We start from the raw sequence: 24,689 nt of genomic DNA, 5'->3' as shown, positions 1-24,689 counted from the left end.
CCACATTTTAAATTTCCTTTCTTCCCCATTTGAACATTTGAAGTTGATGTCATGTGAGTTATTCGTGGGTGCAAACCATAAAAGAAGCAACGATGTTAATATCTTTTTCTAAGTTCACAAAGTTCCTCCAGTACCACAAAACTCCAATGCAGCTAGTTTCCAGCAAATAATCTTTCTATTTGAAACTAATAACTTTATAGAGGATTATTCAATAAAAAAAACACTTCTTAATGTCCTTTATTTGTTCATTTTCATAATTATGTTTACTGTATTAATCCCAGAGTTTGATCAACTGTGTATTGTATATAATGTAGTGCAACCTTCATAAAAGAGTGTGAAGAAAGAAAACAAAAGGCACAGATTGCTGTTTATATGTTGTTTCGTCTGTTTTTGTGTTGAGGTGAAAATGTCAAATTCATTTAAATTCTGAATCACTGTTTGGATTTAAGCAAAGTTAATGAATGCTTACTCCAAACTCGATCTCAGCATAGAGTAGAAACAGCTGAGAGAGATTAGCTGGAGTAGCTGGGGAAGAATAGCTCATTACGGTGTGTGTTGTGTGTGTTTATGATTATTATTCATGTAGAGTTGCTATGATACAACCAAGCCAGCTGGGGAGCAAGCAGCGAGCTCAACCTCTGTTGCCCTTCCTCATTTATTAACACAAAGAGAAATGCACGCAATCAAGACCCTGCACATACACACACACAATTCAGTAATCCGCACAAGCAACAACAAACACACAACCTCTTGTAACCTCCATTGTGTTCGCACTTTAAGACTATAGTAGCTGGATTTCCTCTCCAAACATCGAAACACAGAAACAAATCGAAGCAAACAAAAAAAGTGCTTAGATAAATATGGCTCAGATATTTTTTCCACTTCCCTCTGATATTCAATGGATTATTCAGATGAAATGTGTTGTGTTTTATTCTATTTCAACAATGATGACATTTGGCTTTAATATTTTATATTTGGGTGAATAAACAAGTGCTTTTTTTTTTTTTTTGAAAATGTAAGAGCCATAGTATGACACAAAATACATTTATGTATTGTTAAATATTCTAATTCAAGTTTACTTTTACTTTTCAGGAATACTGAAAAGTAAAAGCATTAATAATTTTACTGAAAAGTAAAAGCAAGTAATATTTCTGACCCTAACTGTTTTTATTTTAAAATGTATAATGGACAAAGCTAGAGAAGAGCATGGTTTTAAACATGGCAAACTTTGGTGGTACAAAATAATTGCTTAAAGTTCTTAGGCTTTGGTCTTTCCATAGACACATTTTTTAATATGATTTTTGTAAAAAAATAAAAATATATACAATTTTCAGTTCATTCATTTTTAAATGAAATAATTAAATAAATAAATACATAAATAAATATACATGTGAACCTCTAGGCCTCCAGGGCTCATGTCTTACAACTTTTAGGTTTGTGTCTGCTTGATCACAACTAAATCAAATAACTAAGTCATTAGCAGGACTCAACACAATTTGACACAGTGCTGAGGAGGTAAATTACTCATTTTAATCAGGCCTGTTGAAACAAAGATAAGTTTGAAAGTTGCAAAATACGAGTGCTGAAATGGAGTTTGACACTTCTGGTCCAAAGTTTACATATAGGCACAGCCACTTATCCAACCAATATATGAGGAGGAGGAGCTCTCGATTTCAGAGTAAACTCTCTTTTTAGTTGTTTTTTTTTTTTTTTAAAGTTGCCTTTGTTAATTTTGCATGGTCTAAAAGCCTTTTTATACTTGGTCACATTTTAGTGTAAGCCTTTTTCAGGGAATCAAACAGATTCCAATCAAGCAGGGTCTTTTTAACGAGGCAGTCCATTAGTGTAAGTAGTCCACCAGCCGTCAATCCATCATCAGCAGGACTAGATCCATTAACAACTAACACCTGAAGATCTTTTTGGCAAGAGCAGCAAAAGGCTTCACAAGTAACCTAGCTCTTATTGTCAAATAGCATCGAAGTAGATGGTATATTATCATTGTACCTGGAGAAAATAACTGTTGAAATGTATCATTAAAAATCTAAGATTAATTTGACATTCATGTCTATGATGAATGCATGTAAATGTCTTCTAATGCACTGTTTAGAGGTTGTAGTCTATTTAAGTGTCAGAAACAACCTAGCCCTGGCTTTAAACAAGAAAATATCCAATTTGATTGTCGCTCAGGTTTATAGCAAGAGGTTATATTACTTTTCTGTTTCAAAGCAGAACAATCCACTTCATCATCTCTAATTTCTTTGCAGTTTGAATTTCATATCATGCTGCAATAACTTAATACTGGAGGAAATAAGTGAAAGTTTTAGATTGTTTTTGTTTTTTTACTTTGCTGGTATCTGAAACTTTCATTAGAACTTATATATTTTTATTTATTTTAGAAATGACCAAATAATGTTCAAAACTTAATGTTCATGTCGAATATGTTCAACAACAAAATCAGATTTACTATTTTTGTCAGTCGAGCAAAAATCAGATAAAAGGATTGTCTAAATTGTATCATATTGCCAGTATTAAAATGCATGAAGACTCAATTTGCAACTAGTTCTTTGCTAAGTTCCATCCAAGTTTTAGCATTTGGCAATTAAAATTTCAAATAAATAATAACAAAACATACCAGTCATCATGATAAATATCAACTGATTATAGTATTATTTAGCAGAAGATCGGTTATACCTTCTGACAAAGCGTTGAAAAGAGAAAAAAAAGACAAATCTTGGCATCATCAACCAAATAGAACAGCAGAAAAACAGAAAAACAAATACAAGAATGATCAAAATGACTGCCAGATATTTGCAAAAGGTTCTTCTGAAGGAAAAATATAAAATAAAAAGATCTAACTTTGGACATTTTAAATCAAGTGAAAGATGCAGAAGGAGCTGGAAGGAGAATAGATGCTACAACTTTCTCACAATTTTGCAGTCCTACAAAGGATATGTCAGCTACATGTAACTATGACCCCTGCATGGCCAGCGACTTTAATAATTCCTACTTTGCTACTAAGAGCAATATTGAATAGACGACTATAAGGTATACGTTCAGTTTCAGGCACACTGAGCTGAGTGAGAGCAGAACAATGGTGGGAGACGGACCCTCCACAGGTGTTGATGACTGTCTGGGGAACATCATGGGGTTCGGTAAAGAGCAACAGTCCATGACCTGTCTGGACAAACGTGCACACAAACCCAAAACCCTGCAGTGACACAGCCATGCAGTCAGTGAGGACCTCATTATCACCTGGCTCCGAAACGCACCACTGACCGTCCAGGATCAACACACACACCTGGTGCAGGCGCTGGTGTCGGTTCAGCATAACCGGGCAGGATCTGAACCTCATCTCTGGTGCCCAAAGGGATCAGACTGTGTGGATTTGAGCGCATGTATTTGCAATAGAGTCGAGTGTGTGACGTTTGCTGTGAAGAATGCGTGAGGCTGTGTGTGTCTTCTTGTCTGTTGGGCCAGCCAAAACTGCCTCGGCCGTTGATACTCTCAGCGTCGAACACGCCTGAGTGAGCAGCTACAGGAAAGGGGAAATGAGAGGATTTAGAGTGTGACATGTTGCCTGCATTAAGAGAGACTTGAATGTGTGTGTTTGTGAATGAGTGCAGGCCGTATTTCCCTGTCAGGCTGCAGGGTAGCATGGGTCAAGGAGTGGGGCCGCATGTAGTCTGAGCGAGCGATCAAGCATTCAGTCTTGTCTCCTTGCTCCACTGGAAGTGTCGTGTCTGACAGGGAAGGTTTAGAGTTGTGTGTGAGCAGCAAGGCGCTACAAAAAATAAAAAATAAAAGGGGCAGAGGTAGACTGGATGGAGGAAAGTGCAGTGACAGAATAGTCCTGCAAATCACTTCGGACAAGCTTTGCTCGCCTCAAAATGAGAAAAACAACCAGTGTTGTAAAAAAAAGAAAAAAAAAACTGTTAACTGCTAATATACAGTACATAAGATAAGGAAAGATTTTTTTTCTGTTTTGGGTTGTGACATTTAGTTTATGTGTCAAGACTTCAGGGTGGATTCACACCAGTTTTGTTTAGTCTGCTTTATTCAAACTCCAGTTTGTTTGCCTAGAAAGTCCAGTTTGTTTGGCGAGGTGTGGATGTGCAATCAAACTCTGATGCAGACCAAAAAATCAAACTCTTGTTTGGTTTGAATGCATAATGCAAGCAGACCAGAGACCGCTCCAAAAGCAGTAAGCCGACTATGGTGCAGGGCATTCTGGGTAAATACAACCTCATAGTCCACCGACCTATGAGGTGTGAAAAACCCACATTAGATTCCACGCTATTTTTTAATAAACAAAAAAAAAACTCAACCAAGATGAGCAAAAAAAACAATGAAAAACTTAGTGCACCCTTCCTGCTTTCATTTTGTATAATTGAAAGAAAAGAAATCCAGGTGCTTTTAACATATCACCAGTAATGGTTAACATCTCTATAAAAATAGGAGTTTCGGTAGTTTGTTGGTCTGGAGCAAACAGGTGTGTTAACACAACAGCTGGGAAAAAAGAAATCAGCAATTACTTTAGAAAAGCAATCATTGCTGCTCACCAATTTGATAGGGGTAATATGTGGCAGCCAGCAAAAGAAAATTACAAATGAAAAACGTTTAAAGTAGCTTCTAGTATTTCCAGGAGTCAATGTTGCAAGGCATTTACATCACATTAAGACTGTGGCATTTCCTGATAAACTACAAAATAATTAGAAGCTCCATGTAAGACTCTAGAGAAGTTAGTCAGTGTGGTAAATATTAAAATCAACAATGGAACAACTACAAAATGTTCTCTGAATAAACGTCAAGATTTTAGGAGCAAAGTCCTTCAGACATGAGACCAAATACCAATGATATAAGCCCTCCATACTCACCTTGTTTAGGAAAACAAATATCAGTGGTGGAGGGGTGATCTGGGTTGGTGTTGTCGGTCTAGTGCAATGATTGAGTCAAGCTGAAGCAATTATGCCATCATGTTATGATGGCATCACATGGTGGCATCATCATGTGAAAGGTTGATGTCAAGAGGACAGTGACAACTTTGAGTTATTGCTGCTAAAGGTGCTTCTACAAGCTGTTGAATCATGGTGTGTACCTACTCACATAGCTTTTCCGTTTTGTTAACAAATGAAAGCGTGAAATTCACATAAAGTTAGATTAAGACAATTTTAGATCTGATTGTTTTTAAGATGCTATGACATAACTCTGGATTTAAAGAAGGCAAGGTGTATAGTAGAGACTCTGTGTTTGCGGGACTTAACAACCACAGTTGTCTACAAATAGCTGAGATCTGTTAATACTTTAGGCCTCATTTAAAAATGCTTATACCTGTCTAGTTTAACAACTCAAACACTGAAGATAACTTAATATGCGTTAATGCACAAGTGGAAACCATCTTTGCACTACTGTAGAAGCTAAGCTGGATTGGCCAATCAACAGCATATCAACTAGTATTACAACTATGTAGTTCAGTTTCCTAATCTGTATTTTCTTTTGAATATTTTGGATATGCTCCATAGGAAAATACATGCATAGGCACATTTTTTGTGAATAATTTAGAGTTAACGTTCACAGAAAAATCTGCAAATACTAAGCTGCGAGTAGGCAGGGGTCCACTGTACTTCATTTTTCCCATGACTGTTGCTGAAATGATCCAAAACATTGCATGTCAGGAGCAAAAAAAATGAAAAATGTCTCCCATCCCCTGTTGATTTTAGGTTTTGAGAAAGTTATTCTTTTAAACCGTATTTGCTTTAAACTTCCATCATGAGTGAAAATTTCTTCCTAAACAAGAGAGTTCCACTGTTTAAATGGAGTTTTCAGCAAAGCAAACATATCTAATCAATCACAATTGTAATGATCCTCCATTTGTCATCAGTGTAATCCATAGCTAGGGGAGCTTCAGGTGGAAATAAGAATGATAAAGAGGAAAAAGTGAAAATTGGAAGAAGGTCTGGAGCCAGATGAAGGAAAAAGAGAAACAAAGAAAAAGAGTTTAAGGTTCTTTGACGAATTGGTGGAGGCCGAGAGTAGAGAGCCTGAGGGAGCTGCAGAAACAAACGACACTGAAGCATTTATTTTCACTCTGCTTCTCAATTAAAGCAAACAGGCCACTTTAACGATGCTGACATTTCCAACAGCATAATGACACACAGAAGCTGAGGGTCCCTCTGAAGGATGGTAACTCCGCGTGTGTGTCTGCGTGTTTAGATGCACAGTCATATAAATGTGAAAATGAAAACACACTGGGTGATTTACACTTGCATTGTTTAAGGCCGCTCTCTGAATGCTGAATGTCAGTTGGTGCGGTCGCATTTTGCTGTGTGGCATCGGCGCTCCATCCCTCACCTCCGCAGCTCCTGCGTGGCAACGTTTGTCTAAACAGAACAATCTGGAAAGCCTCAGCGGGTCTGGCCCAGGAATGTTAACAGGCTGCATCGTAACATTACACCTACAGGGGCGCGTGGGTGTGTGAGCAGAGCACACTGAGTGGAGAAGTGAAAAAGGCAATAAAAGAGAGAGTCCAGGGAAGATAGCTGGTGGAGACAGAGTGGAAAGAAGCTGGAAAATCCCTCTCTGTGGTAACATTTAAAGCAAAAAATAAACTGCAGCCTAAGTGATTAAGCTATCCTCACCATTTGAAAATCTTTTCTTTTTAAGAAATGAGTAAAACCATAGGTTCAACTCCCTTATTGTGTGTCAGTGTGCTCATTTAATATCTGGAGACATGGTCTGTTTATGTGTCTTTGTGTGGAGAATGTCTTCATGAAGATGTCTGGATAAAAGGAGGTTACTCAGAGGGATTCCTGAGAGGCTGCATGTTTCATGTTTGAACAAGGAGCAGAACAAGTGTTGAAAAGAACCATTACATGTACATCAGCACACATTCAGTAAGATGTAAGAGCATTTGAACTGCACCCTTAATTGAACACATGGAATCTGTTTCTTCGTCGGTGAACAGCCGCCCTGCAGATGGAGGCAGAATGTATGCAAAGGGTGATTATGTATTTCAGTGCAACAAGGTCATAAATGGCTTTACTCCACTTTACTCTGGAAATTTTACATCTTTACTACTTTCATCACAAAATACCCATTACAGCATATATTAAACATATTATAAAATAAGCAAAATGCATTATAAATAAAGAAAACATAGGGTTATATCTTGATTATGTATTGTTTAAAGAGGACACACTTTACAAATTTGCACATTTTTGTAATTCCATGTGGGTCTCAAATGCTACTAAAAACAGCTCAAGTTCTTTAAAGAGCCACCCATCTTCTGGTGATAAGTTAATGTTTTCTTTTACTTATTTATTAAGTTAAATAATAAATAACAGCTCATTCTCCATTTTTGAGACAGAAAATGAGCCATTTCAAAACCCTACCAATTGTTGAGTCACAATCTGGTGATTGAGTCACAATCAGCCTGTCACTTAGCAACCCCAACGGAGCTACAGCACGTTTAGTCAGCTGGCTTTACCACTGTATTTGCTGTACAATGGCTGCTGGAAATTCTAAGTATTTTGTTGTTGGCTTACCATCCAGAAACCACTTGCTGCACATTCTTGTTGGTTGTGCAGGAGGCTCCACTTCTGCTTTTTAAGAAGCCCTAAAACACCTGATTTTGATAGGAGCTCAAAATAGTCAGAACTGACCAGACTAAAATCTCATTATCCAAGAATGGTTTTGTGCAAAAATGTAATGAACATGTTTTGTATAGCCTGCAAACCTGTGCTAATCTGTTCAAAGAAGCAAAATAGGTCACATTTAATAACATATCAGCCAATAAGAGATCGACTAACATGTAACCTTTGGGTGGCAGTGGGTAGCTAAGTCTGATGAAAACCAGATATTACCTGCTGCAGAGAGATGCGGATAATTTGTCTTCATCCATCTCACATGAATCTGTCTGTCTGTCTGTCTTTATCAGTTAGATAAGCAGTTGTTTTAGGAAATGGCTACAATTCTGAAATTCAATACATGACTTCCCTATGAATGGGATGTTCTCTTGACTTTCCTAGTTTTAAAACGTACTAATAAAAAAAATTTTTTTTTACTTCAGATGAATTGTTAAAGCTGTCAGTAACTGAACTAAAACATTTCTGAATTAAACAGTACAAGTTTATGATGATGCAAAAAAAAAAAAAAAAAACCAAAAAAACCCAAAACATTTATTTTCAGGTTTTTCCCAAACTTTGTCTGAGTGCCAATAAGTGTTTCGGGTCCTGCACTCAATCTCTGCTGTGTTTATTGTAGCAGTCCCGAAAGTTTCCATTTCCTAGATCCACATTCTGACCATGGTCCCATGTGTGAACCAAAGGCAAAAAAGCTATTCAGAGGATATCACGTCTTCTAAAAGTCAAAGCAGAGACAAGTCTGAGGAAGAAAATAGATCTTGAGTTTACAGGAGAAAGGTTGGTGTTAGCATACCTGTCAGGCCTGTTTACGTTTCCCCTGTCACCCTTTGCTTTCTGGACTCTGTCTTTTTAATACATGAGAGTAAATGTACGTCAAGAGTTTGTGCTGAGAGTCCGTGAGAAGTCTCAAATGTACATCAACAAACTCCAGGACACACATTAAACGTGTCCTTCAGAGAGACAGATGACACAAACGTCTTGATTTCTTGGAGATTTCACAGACATTTTGTCATCAGCGGTGAAACAAGTCTAGATTCTCCAGAATAATCTGGAAAAGCTCAGTGGGGTTCTCCTCTCCAGCTTGGTATGGCAAGTATTTAATGAAATAATAATAATAAATCTCTTGCACAGAATTTGTGTTCTGCATCTTTAAAAATATATAGATATTTTTAATTGTATCTATACAGTTTTCTTTTGTTCCTGGGTTCTCTTAAAGTATCTAGTTTGTGTGCAGCATTTACCTATATGGGTCAAAAAATGTTCCCTGCTAAGGAAGACCTGACAATCAGATATTAATGGACATACTGTTTATTAATCAATGACAAATGATAAGGGTAATCATTATTTAATGATTTCATTAAGTAGTGATTACACAAGTACAATAAATAAATTTTTCCATAGAGAATCCAGTTTGATCCGAATTCAGTTCAAATTAGTCCAATTATCTCTAATCCATTTGTATAGATATGTTTACATCCAAGTATGTACTGTATAGTTAATTCTTAAGTAGAATAAAGTTAAACAAGTCAGTTTATCATAAAGTGGTAAAAAGCAAAACAACAAAACCAAAAATATATTCTGCATCAGTTCTTCATCCTAAGAAAGCCTTGACCCCTACTATTTTGTACATTAAAATGTAAAAAGATATTTTCATAAACTTAAGGGAAAAGCCACCAATTTTTGGAAACATTTTTAGAGAAATGAAAAAAAGAAACATGTGTAACCATAATTATCATTGTGTGTATTTGGAGGAGGAAACTTGCAAACCTGAGAACAAATCCCACCTGTGAAGAACAGGGATGGAGTCATGCAGTCAGGATGTTTTGCTGTAGGAGGGACTGGTGCGCTTCAAGGAAATAGATAAAGAGGAATGGAAAAAGTTTCAGTTCAGTATTATAAAAAGAAAAAAAACTTTTGGAAAGTTGCCCAAAACATCTGAGGAAGTTATTTAGCTTAGAAGGCAATCCTTATAATAACTGAATCATTTCCTACTAATCATTCAGTTTCTGTATGAAATGTTTATTTTAGAAGGAAGATAGAAGTAGCTAAAGATTTGCCACCCAATCAGATTTAAAAAGGGAACCAGTGATTAACATGAAGAAAACAAACTACACATCAGAACATGATCCCAGCAGCAGTGAATGTATCCATGGTAGCTCTAGTTAGTAAATACAAGAGAAAATGAGACAGAAAAATACAAGAAAAACTGTCTACTTATTATTGGACAGACAATTTTAACATAATTCAGGAAGTTTCTGAATTATATTTTCCTTCCGTCTTACAGAACAATATAGCCACTACCATATTTGCCTGTAAGAACTCTAATAATGATATTGTGTTTAGTTAGTATGAGGTTTTCAAGGCTTGTAGCTTTGAACATTGCAGCTGAATTATACAGTTTGCTATCAGATGTGAGGATTTTGCCTCTTGTGATTTAAGAATCCTTCTTGGCAATGCTCCAGTGTGGATCTGCCAAAAGCTGAGGAGCTCTTCTCAAAGATTTTCTATGTGAAAGACGCCAAGGAAATCATTTCATTATGAAATTAAAATAGCTATGTTTTTAGACATACTTACACTGTATTTTATAAAATTAATTTTTTTATCAAATAAAAAATAAATCCAAATGTTTTCTTTTGGAGGGGTTGTTGTTTTCTATCATACCGGATTTATGTCACATTACAGTTTTCAGCTAAGCAAATATTGTAAAGACAAAATATAAGCTTGCAATGGATGTCAAATCCTAGAAAACTAATTAGATCCCTGTTGACTATGAAAACGGTTTCTTATTTGATAAGTGTTCCTAAATGATTAGTGAAAATCTAGTGCTATTAATTCACTTGTGGCTGATGTGTAACATGTTTCAGCATGGAAATAGCGCTCTGAGTGTACACAAGTGTCAAGAACTGTTGAAAGTTATAACTAAAATGGATTCTCAAGCTCTCTTGGTTTCAAACTCTTTATGGGCCCATTTTCTGAGACTCAGTTCCTAAGAGCAAAAAGTTGCAGCCTCTACAAACACATCTTTTATGTTGGAACTCCAAAAGCGTAGTTTGCTATAAATCAAGAGGCTCTAGTGCTGGTGTTAGTCAAATGTACCAAACCCTGCCTTTTTACCATAGAATACACTCAGGGCTTAAAGTTACATCACAACAACAAAATCAACATCCCTCACCTTAAACAACACTTTGGGAGATGATGCTAAAACCTGACTATATCTGTTTTTAAAGCTATAAAAAAAGATTGACTGAGTTTGTCCTCAACAAATACCAAAACAGTACAACATTTAGAATATATTATAATACAAATGTCTTCAGCAATCATGATTTATAGCTACTGTTTCTTTGCTTAGAATCACAGAAAATGCAAACTTTTCCTGGTGAAATGCTTCACTGCGGTCTATTTTCTGTTGAAATTAATGAGAGGTCGGTGGGAAACAACGGGGTCCTTATTCAATAATTTAAACAGCTCTGTTTACAAAATATGCTCTTTGCAATTTACAAATGGACAAAAGGACCTTGTTTGTTCCACTTGCTAAATGAGGTGACAGTTTCTCAGCCTGTTAGCTTCAAATTAAAGATCTGAGCTTTATACTGCAAGAACAGGCACAGAGCTCGTCAGCTCCCAGTGGAAATGGTTAGTATTTTCTGAGTATTACTGTATGATGTTAACGTTTCTCTGAATAGAAGGGACTTTTAATCATAGAAATAATACCGTTTTCTATTTTGTGCAGAATTTCAAAACTTGCAGCTGTTAATGAAAAAAGTGGCAGCAAATGTTCTGCATGTAGCCTACCTCTTTCACCTAATACATGAAAACAGATCTTTGATTTTACTTTTACATCCTCTGAATGCTGGATGTGGTCTTCCACCAGAGATGGTTTAGGAGGTTACGATGCTTACTGTCCTGACTGTCATTTACTCAGAGTTTGCTCAGAGTTGCACTTGTTCTGTCAGGAGGAACGGGTGCAATGGGTGAGGAAATGTATGTAAACTTCTGACTTTGAAGACTTTAATAAATAAATCTCTTCCAGATTCTTTTTCTCATTATTGTGAAATTTAGCACATAAAAATAAATTTGGTGATTCTAACTGACCTAAAAAATGAGATGTTTGGTCTGATTTAACGTCGAGAAAAGGTTTGTGGTTTCAACTGTAAATAATCATCTAATGAAGAAGAATTTATAAAGCTGTACATGAATGAACTGATAATTTTTTTTTTTTACAAGGAAAAATTCTGCCTTGATCCTACAGTCACTCTGACCAGGCTTTAGTTTGACTCCAAGTTTTATACAAATCACTTTCTCTCCAAACTGACATTGATTAGAAAAGCTTTTCCAGTGGAAAGATGCTGACAAGTGCTAAAATTTACAGAACCGCGCCTCAAACCAGAACCTGAACTCTCACTTTAGAGAGAGGGAACAAAGCAGAGCAAGAGGAAAACATCAAACTGATCATAATCCTGTAACACTCTGCATCCTTTTAACTCTATCAGTAGTCAAGCCTTTCCTTCATCCCTCATCCTGCATCCAAAGCACATCTTAGGCAACAGAGGTATTTATCACAAGACCCTAATACACTCTGGATATACAGAAAATCCAAGTATTTTGCAAAGAATTACTGTCCTGTAAGAAGAAAAAAAAATGGACAATTGTAGAGAGAATGACAAATGGACAGATGGAGGGAAGAAAGAGGAGGACAGTTGGAGGGTCCTGACCTGATAAGAACCCCTCACTTGGTCCATCCATCTCCTCCACTCTGTCCTTTACAGCCTTCCAGAGGATAACACAGGATCTGGGTGAGAATCTGTCCACCGTTTCCTGGTGCCAGCACATGGCACTCGTCAGTGTTGTGAGAAGATCAACTTTTGGCTCCAGTATCACACTGGTATCGACTCAATCCTGTACCCGAAGATGGACCGGCCATCTGGAGAGCTGGGAGAGTTAAAGGGATGAAATTGGATCTTCTAAACTTTCAACCTCAATCTGAACTTAGCGGTGACTACAGTCAAGATGGAAAACTTAGAGATTTTAGTTCCTCCAATTAGAGAAATTGTTCCTTTTTAGACATTAGAATCAACTTTGTACTTTTAGACAAAATGTAATTTCTTTCATTTTGCTTGGGGATGAATTTCAGCTTTTCAGACTGCTTATTTCAGCATTTAATATTATTATGTCTATATTTTAAAATACCAGTTGTATGTACTTGGCCAAAATTATTAAGAGAAACTTAGAAGCACTAGAGCTGTAGGTTTATCACATAAAATCTAACGTTTGTGGTTGTAATATGAAAATTTTGAACTTATTCAAGGGATGTAACTTCACAATTCTTAATTTTGGAAAAGTAAAGAGATACAAACAGAATAAGTTGCTAAAACAGAGAAGGGAGTTACACACCTGGTTTCAGGTGCAATGTAGCAAACCAGATTCTTTTGATGTCAGACTAGGCATCAAACTAAATTCACTCTAGGATTTATCATCTCTTGCTGCATGAATTCTTAATAAAACTAATGAAGGTTTAGGAGATAATGGATCTGTGGCCCATCTGTGTGCAATATCCTTTTCCTGCCATTCCTGTCCATCTACCCTCACTGCTCACTCTTCACACCTTTTCCCTTGTATCTCCACTCATTTCAGTTGTTTTCAGGATCTGGTTTTGCAGTAAAACTTGACATTGCTCTTGGAGAGAATGTAACGCAATGGTTTAACAACCAGTCAAAGATAACAGATGCAGAGTTTTCTTTCTTTTTTTTTTTTTTACTCAGAACTAAATCTTTACAAGAATCTTTTAGTCCATATATGTTTATACCCTCTTTGACTCTTTTCTTATTTTTTTGCCTCCAGCCAGTAGAGCACAACTCTTCAGCCACACTGTATAAACTCGGATATGGACTGAATAAAGAGCCAGATGTATTTTGGGCTGATTTTAATTGCTCATGTCATGCTGGTCCCTTTGCTCTGGCAGGCTGTTTCAGAATTGGAGGAGCCTATAGGCTCATGGCTGTGTCTGTGTGAAAGACAGAAGCAGCGGTGATCCTCAGAGGAAAGCTTTAAATTTAGTCCTTCCCAAAGAACCTTTTAACTAATCCAGAAAGTTTATTCACAGACTGGTTCATGCGGCATATTAAGGCCCTCAACTAATTCTACAACTTCGGTAAACCCCACAAATTTCAGACCATGATTATGTGATTGATGGATGGGATGTTTGTTTGTGTGTAATTTAGGAACTAATTTCAGGGTAATCAAGTCCACAAACCTCGTTTAGTGCAGCACAAAGTGACATCAAATTACTTTCATTAACGTCTCCCTTTGAACACGCATTAAGACGGATAAATCACACTTTGTTTAAGGAGTTGTAGTTGTAGAAGGAGGTCTACTGGAGCTCAGAAGTGTTTGTTAAAACAACAGTGATGTCATTTGACAAGCTAAATGTATACCCAGAAGGTTAGATGAAAATATTTTGCAGAATCTATACTTCAAGTCATCCCTCATTTGTTTAGATTTTGCTTCCAAGCTGCCAGACTGACAGATGAACTTTCTTGTTATATTTGAACGTGGTTGTGCTCAATACATCTTCAAGTTTCCTGGAAAGTCAATCTAAATTTTAATATATATATATATATATATATATATATATATATATATATATATATATATATATATATATATATATATATATATATATATATAGTTTGTGTTCTTTGGTTACTAGCCATCTAACTCTGGCATATAAATCTCAGTTTTTTGTACCCAACATCTTGCAAAGGTACCCAAGTGTTCCCACTATATTTTAATCAATACCAAAGATAGCAGGAGGCATGAAATAGGATTTTAGCCCCAACAAGGTGATTCTCAAAGAACTATTAGCTGAAAACAGCAGATGATTAACTGGAGAATGAGGCTTCTCTCAGGTCATGTACCAAGTCTTTGTTGTATTTCTCCAACTTAAATAATTAACTTGAAAAAATGTTCTTTGTTGATTGTTTTATTTCACACTCCATCACTAATGATTTCTATCTGGGCCATACTACTCTTAGGAAATCTGAGAATTTATGGCTCTTCATCCAACAAAAGTAACAGAGTTATATCCTCACTGGTGAAAACTGGCACAGCCAAACATTTTACATCATATATTAATACATTTATGTTCAATAGGAGTCCTCAGGCGCTGGTGTCCTACAAGTTTTTAATGTGTCCCTGACTCACCACACTTCAATCAAATGAATGAAATCTGAAATATTCAGGAGGTAATTTAGCTTTTTAAATCAACCAAGAGGCATTTATTCTGTCAATGTTGATCACTGAATATGGACCAGGTGTGAGGCTAGTGTCTCAGTGCAGTTGTAAGGGAACTAATGGGAACCGGTGAGAAGGAACGGCTGAAATCAACAAAAAAAAAAAAAAACATCCTGAAAATACAAAAAAACAGCACATGACTGACAGCAAACTGCTGTTTTTAATTAAAAACTTCTGTTTCACCCCATAATTCTGTGAAGGAACATTTCTTCAAGCTGGTCAAAGTTGACTGGAGAAGGAATGGAGTATATAAAAGACTTGAGACTGGCAACAGGAAATTGGCCCTAAACATACAGCCAGAGTTATAATGGGGTAACTTAGGTCAAACTATGTTCATGTTAGAATGTTCAAGTCAAAGTCCAGACCAAAATACAGTCTAGAATCTGTTAAAACTGGTGTTCACAAATGCTCTCAGACCAATCTGTCTGATCTTTAACTAAGATACAAAAAACAGGAGGAAATTCAGTTTTCTTAATGCATAAAGTTGAAAAAAATTTCAATTTAATTAAGTTCAGTTTATTCATTTAGCATCGATTCACAACAAATGTTAACTGCACACTGCAAAAAAAGGTTGAAGTTCATGCAATTTATACAAGTAAATGTATAAACAATCTAATCGTATGGGGAGATATACATTTATTTAAATAAATCACTGCCGTTAACTTCAGTCTATTTTGCCAATTGCTAAAAAGTTTTGGTCTCAGGAAACTGAGGCAGTTGCATCAAGTCATTGAATTTGCAGCAATCGCTCCTCCTGAGTAAACATCTAGCAACAGAGGACAGTTCAAAGCATTGAGGTTAATACTGGAGCAAATACAATCTAAATCTATAACAGGAGTGAAAAATGGTTCTGAATACAAAAGCACGTCTCACTGTTCTGATTTTTCATAGTAGAAATCGTTTATAAACACATTGTGTTTTAATAAAATAAGTTAAAGTTAGTGCGCGTATGGTGACAAAGTTTAACAAGTGGGAGTCCTTTTAAATGCCACTGTGCATGAAGAAACCCCCTCAACGTGGATCAATGGATCAAAAACAAATATAAGTCTCTCGCCTTCACTCTCCCCTCAGCCTGATGGGTGCAAGCGACGAAGACATGGAGAGGATGAGAGCGAGCGAGATGCCTCAAGGTTAACACCGGAGGAGATGCGTCTCTGTTTTTCTGGTGGTAGTGGGGGGGCAGAAGGGAAACAGCTGCCAGAGGAGTTTACCACCAGTCATTACTGTGCACAGGGGACAGAGGAAATGTAATTTTTACACACAGGCACTTAATAGGACGGGCTCAGTGTTCGTAATGCACTGTCCGTGACCCTGTCAGGATGTGAATCTGAGGACTGACACGGACACAAAAACAGAATTTACTGTCAGCAGTGCTTCACCTCTGTTCTCCAGGATGTTTCTGACACATTCATGAACTTATTCACACATTTTCCCAGTGTGTGAAGTGGAAGTGCTGTGACCACAATGGTTAAATTTCATCAAAAGTTGAGTTAGAACACAGATGAAACTTATTTTCCTCTGTCATTTTATAGCTATTTGCTATACATAAATATTACACTGAAATACAGAAGCTAAAAGAAATACTGTGAGCTAATATTGCTTTGAAAAGTGTATCCTAAAACTGAAGTTTTGTTGGGTAGTGAGAAGGGTGAGAGCGACCAATTCTCATAAGAAAGATTGTAGGCTTCATGTCTTGATGCTTGATTTTATATATCTACAGCCATTGAAGTGATTGGAAAATCGAATTTTAGTGATTTTGTGCGGTGTGCCAGTAATTTTACCATGATATTATAGAAATTAAAAAAAAGTTTATGGAAGAACATGTTTTATGCATACGAATCTCCTAGCAAGCCTCCTTTACCATATAATGTTTTTTTCTGCAGAAAACCAAAGTGCAAATGTAACTGAGCTCTGTTTTCAATTTACTTTTACTCTCAACAGAGTTGATATTTCACTCTGTTCTCACCGTTGATATTTCATAATTTGTTCAAACAACCCAGCGTGCAACATGTACCAACTTCAGCAATTCCTTTAATTTCCTCCAATACAAAAAACATTTGCTGAGTATAGATATGAATTCTGATGACTTTATGGAAATCTGACACTCTGCCTTGTGTTTCACTTCTGCATATCTACTGATTTATGTCGAACAAGGTCACAATCAGTCAAAGTGTTCATCTGAACTTTGGAACCCCTAAAAGCTCCAATCCCATCGTCGGGAGAAAGAATTTACATTAAAACTGTTGTTCTAAGAGATGAGAGTTCAACCAAATGTGAACCCTGCTTGTCTCTTCTTATTCCTGAGTCCACATTATGAAGACGACAGGGCTGTGTGTTGACACTAATTAAGGAGGGCTGAAGGTCTGGCTCTTCTAAGGACAGCCTTCAAACACAATGTGTACATGCAAAACAATCAGAAGTCAAAGGAACAAAAGGCAGCTGCCAGGCTTCCAGTAATAACCGTGACTGAACAATACCTTCCCAAAGAGACACAAACTGGCAGCTACTCATAATAGGAAATCCTAATTACAGAGGTTTACAATGCTTATTAAAATTACTAATAATAACTGCTAATAATTACAGCATGCCAGACCTGCCTTTGTAACAATTACACACCCAGTCAGTCAGTGACTCCTTCTTACAGTCAGTCAACCAGGCTCTTTGACAGTCTGTCAAATATAGTAAAGAGAATTTACAAGCACAAGGTCGCCGCAGATTCTGCCTGCACCATCTGCAGCCTCAGCAGAAAGCAAGACTGACCAGACGAAGATCTCCAGTCTCCAACCGAGCAGATTCAAGCTAATTCTAATCTTATTCGAGGGGAGCGGACTCTGACATGGTGCTCGGTTGGAGACTGGAGTCTTTAGAGATGTTTTCCTGGTCACTAAGTGTAGCTAAAGGAGACACACCAGATTATTGTCACTTTCTAAATGAAAATGTAAGCAAAAGTAATAAAAGATTTGAGAACAAACGACATGTAATCCTGCTTTCACATTGAAAATGTGTGCTCTCGAATTATGGCAGAAAAAAATCCCCAGTTCTCCAGTTTCCTGACCTGCTGAGACCGTGTTTAGATTATATTATATTAAAAGCACAGCATAAATGTTTTTCTCTCTCTATCCTTCCACCAGCTTTTGTTTGTCACGTACACTCGAAGCAGGGGCAATGTCACACTGTGTGTAAAAGAGCAATCACTGTAAAACAGGTCTGGCTGTCATTTAGACAGTTAAACCCTGTCTAAATGGGTGACAAAACATTTTAAATGAGAGAAAAAACAAAACGACACAACAGAAAAAAGCAGCCAGAGCTCAGATTAAAACTTTGAAACATCTTTGAAAAGCTGGAAGAGCTGTTGATCAGGACTAGTTTTCAAGACTTTTGTAGAAACAGCCCCTGAGGTCCAGACAAAACAAAAATCACAATCAGAACACTAAATGGCACACACACAGTTTATAGATCAACATTAGACCTTGGCAGGGACACAGGAGAATTTAATTACTTCCTCACTGTATCCCCATTGGCCAGGAAGTGTGGGATATGCTAATTAAGTGTTGGCAGATAAAAAGCTTCTTCTGCCTCTGTGTCTTATTATTGCAAACTCCTGAGACTGCAGGAAAAGCACCTTTAGTGTCTGACTAATAGGACAGCACCTACAGGTCCATTCAGCTGAAGAGAATGACCTAATAGTAACACAACTTTATGCTCAAAAAAAAAAAAGAAAAGAAAAACTTTCAGCTGCAATCAGCCTTTTCCATCTTCTGTTTCTAATTGATAATTAGTCTTCCATTAATTTGGGGCTAACATCCATCTCTTATCACAAAGGTACAATTTATCAGCAGCTTAAATGATGGACTAAATTAGGTTGGCAATGTTAATGAGTCACCTTGCAGCGTATGGGGGACATAAGGGAAATAATTTCTCCTGACTCATTAAATTAACTTCAGCAGATGTGCTGGGCATGCATTGCAGCTTAAAGAGCAAATGTTAACCATTAGTTGTTTTGTTTTTTTCCAAAAGGATGACACAAGTCTTTAATAAAGCATATTTTATTGCAAAAAGATGATATGCACATAAATATAAAAATGCTGATAAAACAGAAATTAAGTTGTTACAACATTATAAAATGAGATTTGAGATTTTTAGATACAAAGCAGTGTAATAAAAATTGTTATACTTCTAAGACAAAGAGGTTATTAAAACGGTTCCTTCATGCACCAGTCCCTGTAAAGGCAAAACCAGCAGTACCAGAACCCTTCACAATAAAAAACTGAAGCTAGTACCTTCAACTTGTGCAACTCATGTTTTCAAGAGCCAGACAGGATGCTTGACCTGTTCTTGCAAACTCCTTGTTTGGTTTTGTGCATTACTCGATGCAATAATTGAACTTTTGACTTTTGGTGTTAAACTCAACACAGCATGAACTGAGTTTGCAGCACATCTTGATTTAACAGCATTACCCAAACAGCCTGTGGCTCTGCTTGAATCCATGAACATTCAATATCATGACATAGAAATAATAGAAATAAAATGCTTGTGAAGAGTTACATATATGTGAAGTGTGTGATAGTATAAAATGAACAGAAATACACTTTAATATCTCATCTGGATTCACTAAAGTCCACAAAGTTAATTAGGCAGTTAGAGCTGAGGAAACCGTTATTTTTCTGTCTTATGCTCAATCTATTGGACAGTTTTTGTACATTGTACATTTTAAAACAACAGATTCACCTTAGAGTGTGTTGAGAGGTTTTATCATAAGTATATTCCAGAAATGATGAAGTAACATTAGGCTGAAGTTGATTTCTGCGTTGATTGTGTTTGTAACAGGCTGTTTTACAATGATTTTCTCATCTGAACTTACTTACTTCAAAATCTTTAATGACTACACGTTATAAATCTAGATGGCTTCCTGAGAATGCATTTATTTATGGGATCCCAGCCATAAAGTGGAAAACTGAAACTACAATATGGCAAAGGAAATTTAAACTGAAGTTGTGATGTGGCAAGTTAGAAATTAATAGAGTTAAATATAAATCAATGAAAAACAACATAAAGTTACTTTTTTAACTTCTTGCAGACAATGTACTGAGCAATAAAGTTTAGGATAGGAAACATTTTTCCTTTCTTAGTTGACTTTATGTCCAATTTTATCCTGGTGTGGAAAATAATTCCCAAATTTTCCAAAACTACATTATGAACATGTTTGCTTCGACGGCCTATCAGGTTAGACAATAACAGTTTAATCTACAGAAGGAGTATTATTTTAAGTTGAAGTAACAGTAGGTGCTGCTTAAATGTTAAAACTGAAAGAAAAAAACAATAGTCTCACAAAAATATTTCAGTATTTTGTTGTCTTCCTCAGAAAAAACCTGTAACTTTACCCTAAAAGCTAGAACAAAAATTTCACTGCTGTTCTTTCAACAAAATACTAACAATTTTACTTTTAGGATGTTTTTTTTTTACTTTTGTCAAAGTTGAAAGAAAAACAAAACAAGCGATTTCTTCACACAAAATGTCTACCTTCGAACTGCAGAACCTCACTTCTGCAACACATCTTCTTCAGAAAAATGTTTGTTTTCATTCATTATCCCACAACTTCCTTTCTTTGTAGAGACTCTGGGTCAAAACGCCTCTTCAACAACTCACAAACCCATTTTGTACCAACATGTTGTATTCCTAACCAGTAAACAAAACATTTTGCAGTCGTGCATTTTACCACAGCATGTCAGTTTGTTTAGTCAAGGTACTAGTTAAGTATTTTGATGAATCATGAGGATAAATAACCATAAAAATAATCAAGTCGCACATATGATTTAACTGAATATTATTTACTTTATATTTTTTGATCACACTCTACGTTTATTGATTGTGGTTTCTGTGAACTCCACTGAAATAGAGCTTACTAAGTCACAATAACACGGAGGGGCTTATTTGGGAACAAAAATGGAGAGAAAAACCCCCAGCAAAAGTACAAAATGACGAGTGTGTGAGATGACCTTTGACTTAATTCTGTCTTTCTAACATCACTTCTATTTCTCACTTTTCAGTTTTTACTCATTAGTTTCCAAAAATCCCTTTACCTCTTCCTTTCCTTCTTTCACACTTTCTTTCTATCTTTCTCTCTTACTCTAAACCTTATACGTCTGACAAACATGTATCCAAAAAAATTAATTAAATCTATATTTGGATGAAAAAATTCATTATTTTTCAAGATTTATAGTAACCTTCTCAGAACATTCACTGTATTGAGATTTAATCCTCAGTCTAAAACATAATCCAACATATATAAAAACATTTAGTATCAATTGCAGTTAATACTGCTGAGTCGAGTAGTGTGAAACAAAAATGTTTCTCTTGACTAACTCTCAGTAAATCAACAGGTCAGTGTAACTAAGAGAGGTAATAGCTCTGCATCAGCTCCGTAAAAAAACCCTACAAACAGGGTTGGCTTGATCTTAATGCAGTTGCTGAATGCAGATATTTGGAAGCAGGTGTGAAATGAAACTAAAGCAGTTTGTCCTGCAGTTTTACCACCAGACTGTACATGCAAGACAAGAGATACTGATAGTAAAAACATCAGAGTCCATCATACATTCAAGTAAGAGTTGGTTTAAATAAAGTTAGTGAAGGTCCAGATCAGCTAATATCATCAGAGGTTGATGCAAATGTCAAATTTGAGATTTAGCTGATTATTAATATTTTTATCTGATGTGAAATATTACTAAGTTTACCACTGAGCTGGAGTCATAAAGTTGGATCTTATCTAAATCTGTGCTAGAAAAGTAATTAAACTCAAGTTGACTGACAGAAATATCATTATTAAAAATGAAAAAGTGCAATGTTATTAAAAGCATATCATTACACAGGGACAGATTTCATACAGCTCTTTACTGTGATGTAACTTCAGGAGTCATAAAGAAAATCAAAAGGAATTAAAAAATTGAACGTCGAGTTAAGGAAATGGCTCAATGGCAAAAAAAAAAAAACATTTAACACTCTGGCAGCGCCCACACACAAAAACAATTTTTTTGAAGATGCTTTCGGCTTTCCTTGACTGTCAATATAGCCATATGAAAAACTAAGTACACTTTAAGAGGATTTAGTAGAAATTATCACTAATGATCAAATACACTTGATTACTTGATCATCAGAAAAATTAATGCTTTGACAGTTAAGGCAATGCCAATGTGAAAAGACATTTATTGAAGAAACTGAATCAATCTGGAAAGGGCTCTAAGCCTAAATTTTAAAAAGTTCATCATTCTACACTTAGGTTATTTACAAGTGTAAAAATATTTAAGGCAGCTGCCAGTCTTCCCCGTAGTGGACATTCCAACAAATTAAACTCATGTAAGGCCCTACAATGCTGCAAAAGAATTGCAAAAATCCACAAATTGGGATACTTAATGTAATATTACAAAAGATTGAAAAAGTATGGATGTCTGTAATGGTTTCCAAAGGCACCGTTTCTGTTCCATAAAAGTAATTGGCAGCTTGACTTAAGTTTGCAAAGTTGCATATGGTTGGACAACACAGCTTCTCAAATATTGGTCTTTGCATACAGTAAAATGCGAGTACAAATTGGCAATATTAATGTGTCACATTGCACAATTAGGTCCCAAGCACTGGAGTATAACTACAAGAGAATGGCTCAAAAAGTAAGGAATTCAAAATGCCATTATGGCCCAGTCAAAGTCCAGACCTCAATCTAATCTAAATGCTGTGAAGGGACCCTTAAAGAGCGCTGCGATGGACCCTGTCCAGGGTGTACCTTACCTCTGGCCTGTTGATTGCTGGCGATAAGTGACCCCACTAGGCATAAGCATATTGGATAATAGATGGATGGGACATTAATACATGTATTAAAAATAATCTTGCACAGAAGACCAGACGTCTCCGCCACAAGAAAAGAGACTGAAGTGGTCACACAAAAAATAACTACTGAGGTGTTCCTATAAATTATTGTATGGAGGGATGCACTTAGTTTTTGCCATGGCTGTATGTAATGCGCGGATTTATTTAGATTTTCAAAATTAATAGCAATTATTAATGGGATAAAGCTTTAAAGTGATTTTCATTGATGTATCAACAATTTTTTGAACCATTTTCTTCCATTTTCCATAATGTACGTACAGTATATCCTCATCACAGTGAATCAAATACTTCCAGTCACATTCAAAAGAACAGAAGTGGTTTTATGCACAGATCTAATAACACTGAAGAGTCTATTCTGTGTTAATCATCGTATACAAGATTCATTGTACTGTTTTTGTTTTCACTAATCTGTCATTTGAGTTACTTTGGAGAAGCACAGGAACCATCAGGACCAGTAGAGATTTAAACTGATCTTGTTACTTTTATATCTTTGATTGACTTAGACCTTTACATTTTAATATGTACGAAGTATAAAGTAATCATTTAACATGCAATCTTTTTGAAGCAATTTAAAATACCAAGCAGCCCCACCACAGACATTTGCTGGTTTTCATCAAGGTATTAATAGTAGAAAAAGGTGCAAAATGTTTGGTAGGTTTTGCACGTTTCAGTCTGTGGACCTTGTGGTGAAAGCAATCCTCTGTTTGGAGTTGGTTTGGCGTTGCGCTCCTTCTACATCCCCAGTATAACCATACTGGTCAGTGCTAGGTTCCATTTGGTGCCTGAAACCAATTAAAAACTCAAATTAAACAAGATCAGAGTCATTGTTATATTAATTAGTACTGAAGTGATTTATAAAAGGGAAAAAAATACTGCAAAAATTACCTGGACTTGTCATCGTCCATGTATGATCTCCTACCTGTACCCCCCACCCACAGTTCCACGTGCCATAGTGTCATACCGTGGTGCCCGCAGTGGAGGAGTGGGAGATGGCGGCACGTCCTGCCGCAAAGGTCCTCTCTGCTGGGAACTGAGAGCAGGAAATCATGGAAATTATGCAAAGAAAGATCCAACTGTCAAAATAAAGAAATGTACAATGCTGCTCACTCTGCTTTTACTCAGTCAGGAAAAAAACTTATATAAAAAATTACAAGTTCCAGAGTTGTTGTCACTGCTAACGATGCATTTAAAATGAATGTAAACAAACCATTTTTTAATGTAAGCTTTATATGTTAAGTTGATCAGTGTTGAAGAACTTCTAGTTATCCATTATTTTTTTCTCTTTGGTTTAACAAGAAAACAAAAAGTCATGAATTATAATGGTAGAATGGACCCCCAGTATTAATTGAGACCTCCTCTGAAACTCTAATAACTGCCTATTTTAAATGTTCAAACACTAAATGCACCTTAATATGTATTAATACACACAATGAAACAATCTTGACAAAACTGATTTCTAAAGTCTTTCTCACCTCCACTCTTGGGGGTTCAGCCAATCAACACCAAAGACCATAAAAGGCACAACTGGATTGGCTGCATTGCCTACTAAAGCTCACAGCAAGTCAAGTAGCATTGTTCCTAGGTATTGGAGCTTTCCAAGTTGCATTTTATTATGAATTTTTTACAAAACAAAAACTTTATGAAAAAAATTCCAAAAGGTGAAGCTATTTGGAATTGCGTTCTACAAAACAAATCCACAAGTAGGCAAATTTGCGAACAGGTGTGGGTTCATTGTATTCCACCTCTGAAAATGGGAAAGACAAGACAACATGTTCTTAAAATAAAGAAGATCTGTGTTGATCATACCAATTCAAATGGTTACAAGACAACTTGTCCAAATTTGGTCATTTTTACAGTGAGAGCAAAAATTAAAAAGCTAAAAGA

The 24,689-nt window shown here is 36.2% G+C and overlaps 1 protein-coding gene across 5 annotated transcripts in view; it reads right to left on the bottom strand.

The window, feature by feature from the left end:
- Positions 1–21,799: 21,799 nt before the first annotated feature.
- LOC102234947 (partitioning defective 3 homolog B) overlaps positions 21,800–24,689 on the bottom strand; it is a 211,369-nt gene continuing 208,479 nt past the window's right edge. For all 5 annotated transcript variants that reach the window (XM_023337170.1, XM_014469594.2, XM_023337171.1 and 2 more), the window contains 2 exons: positions 23,691–23,835; positions 21,800–23,587 (listed from right to left, as the gene is read on the bottom strand). In XM_023337170.1, coding sequence (XP_023192938.1) covers positions 23,721–23,835 — 115 coding nt within the window. In that variant the 3' untranslated portion in view covers positions 21,800–23,587; positions 23,691–23,720. The remainder of the gene's footprint in view (positions 23,588–23,690; positions 23,836–24,689) is intronic.

This window comes from Xiphophorus maculatus, chromosome 7 (assembly GCF_002775205.1).
Source record: "Xiphophorus maculatus strain JP 163 A chromosome 7, X_maculatus-5.0-male, whole genome shotgun sequence".
Taxonomy (NCBI): Eukaryota; Metazoa; Chordata; class Actinopteri; order Cyprinodontiformes; family Poeciliidae; genus Xiphophorus; species Xiphophorus maculatus.
This window is presented reverse-complemented; position numbering and strand designations above follow the sequence as displayed.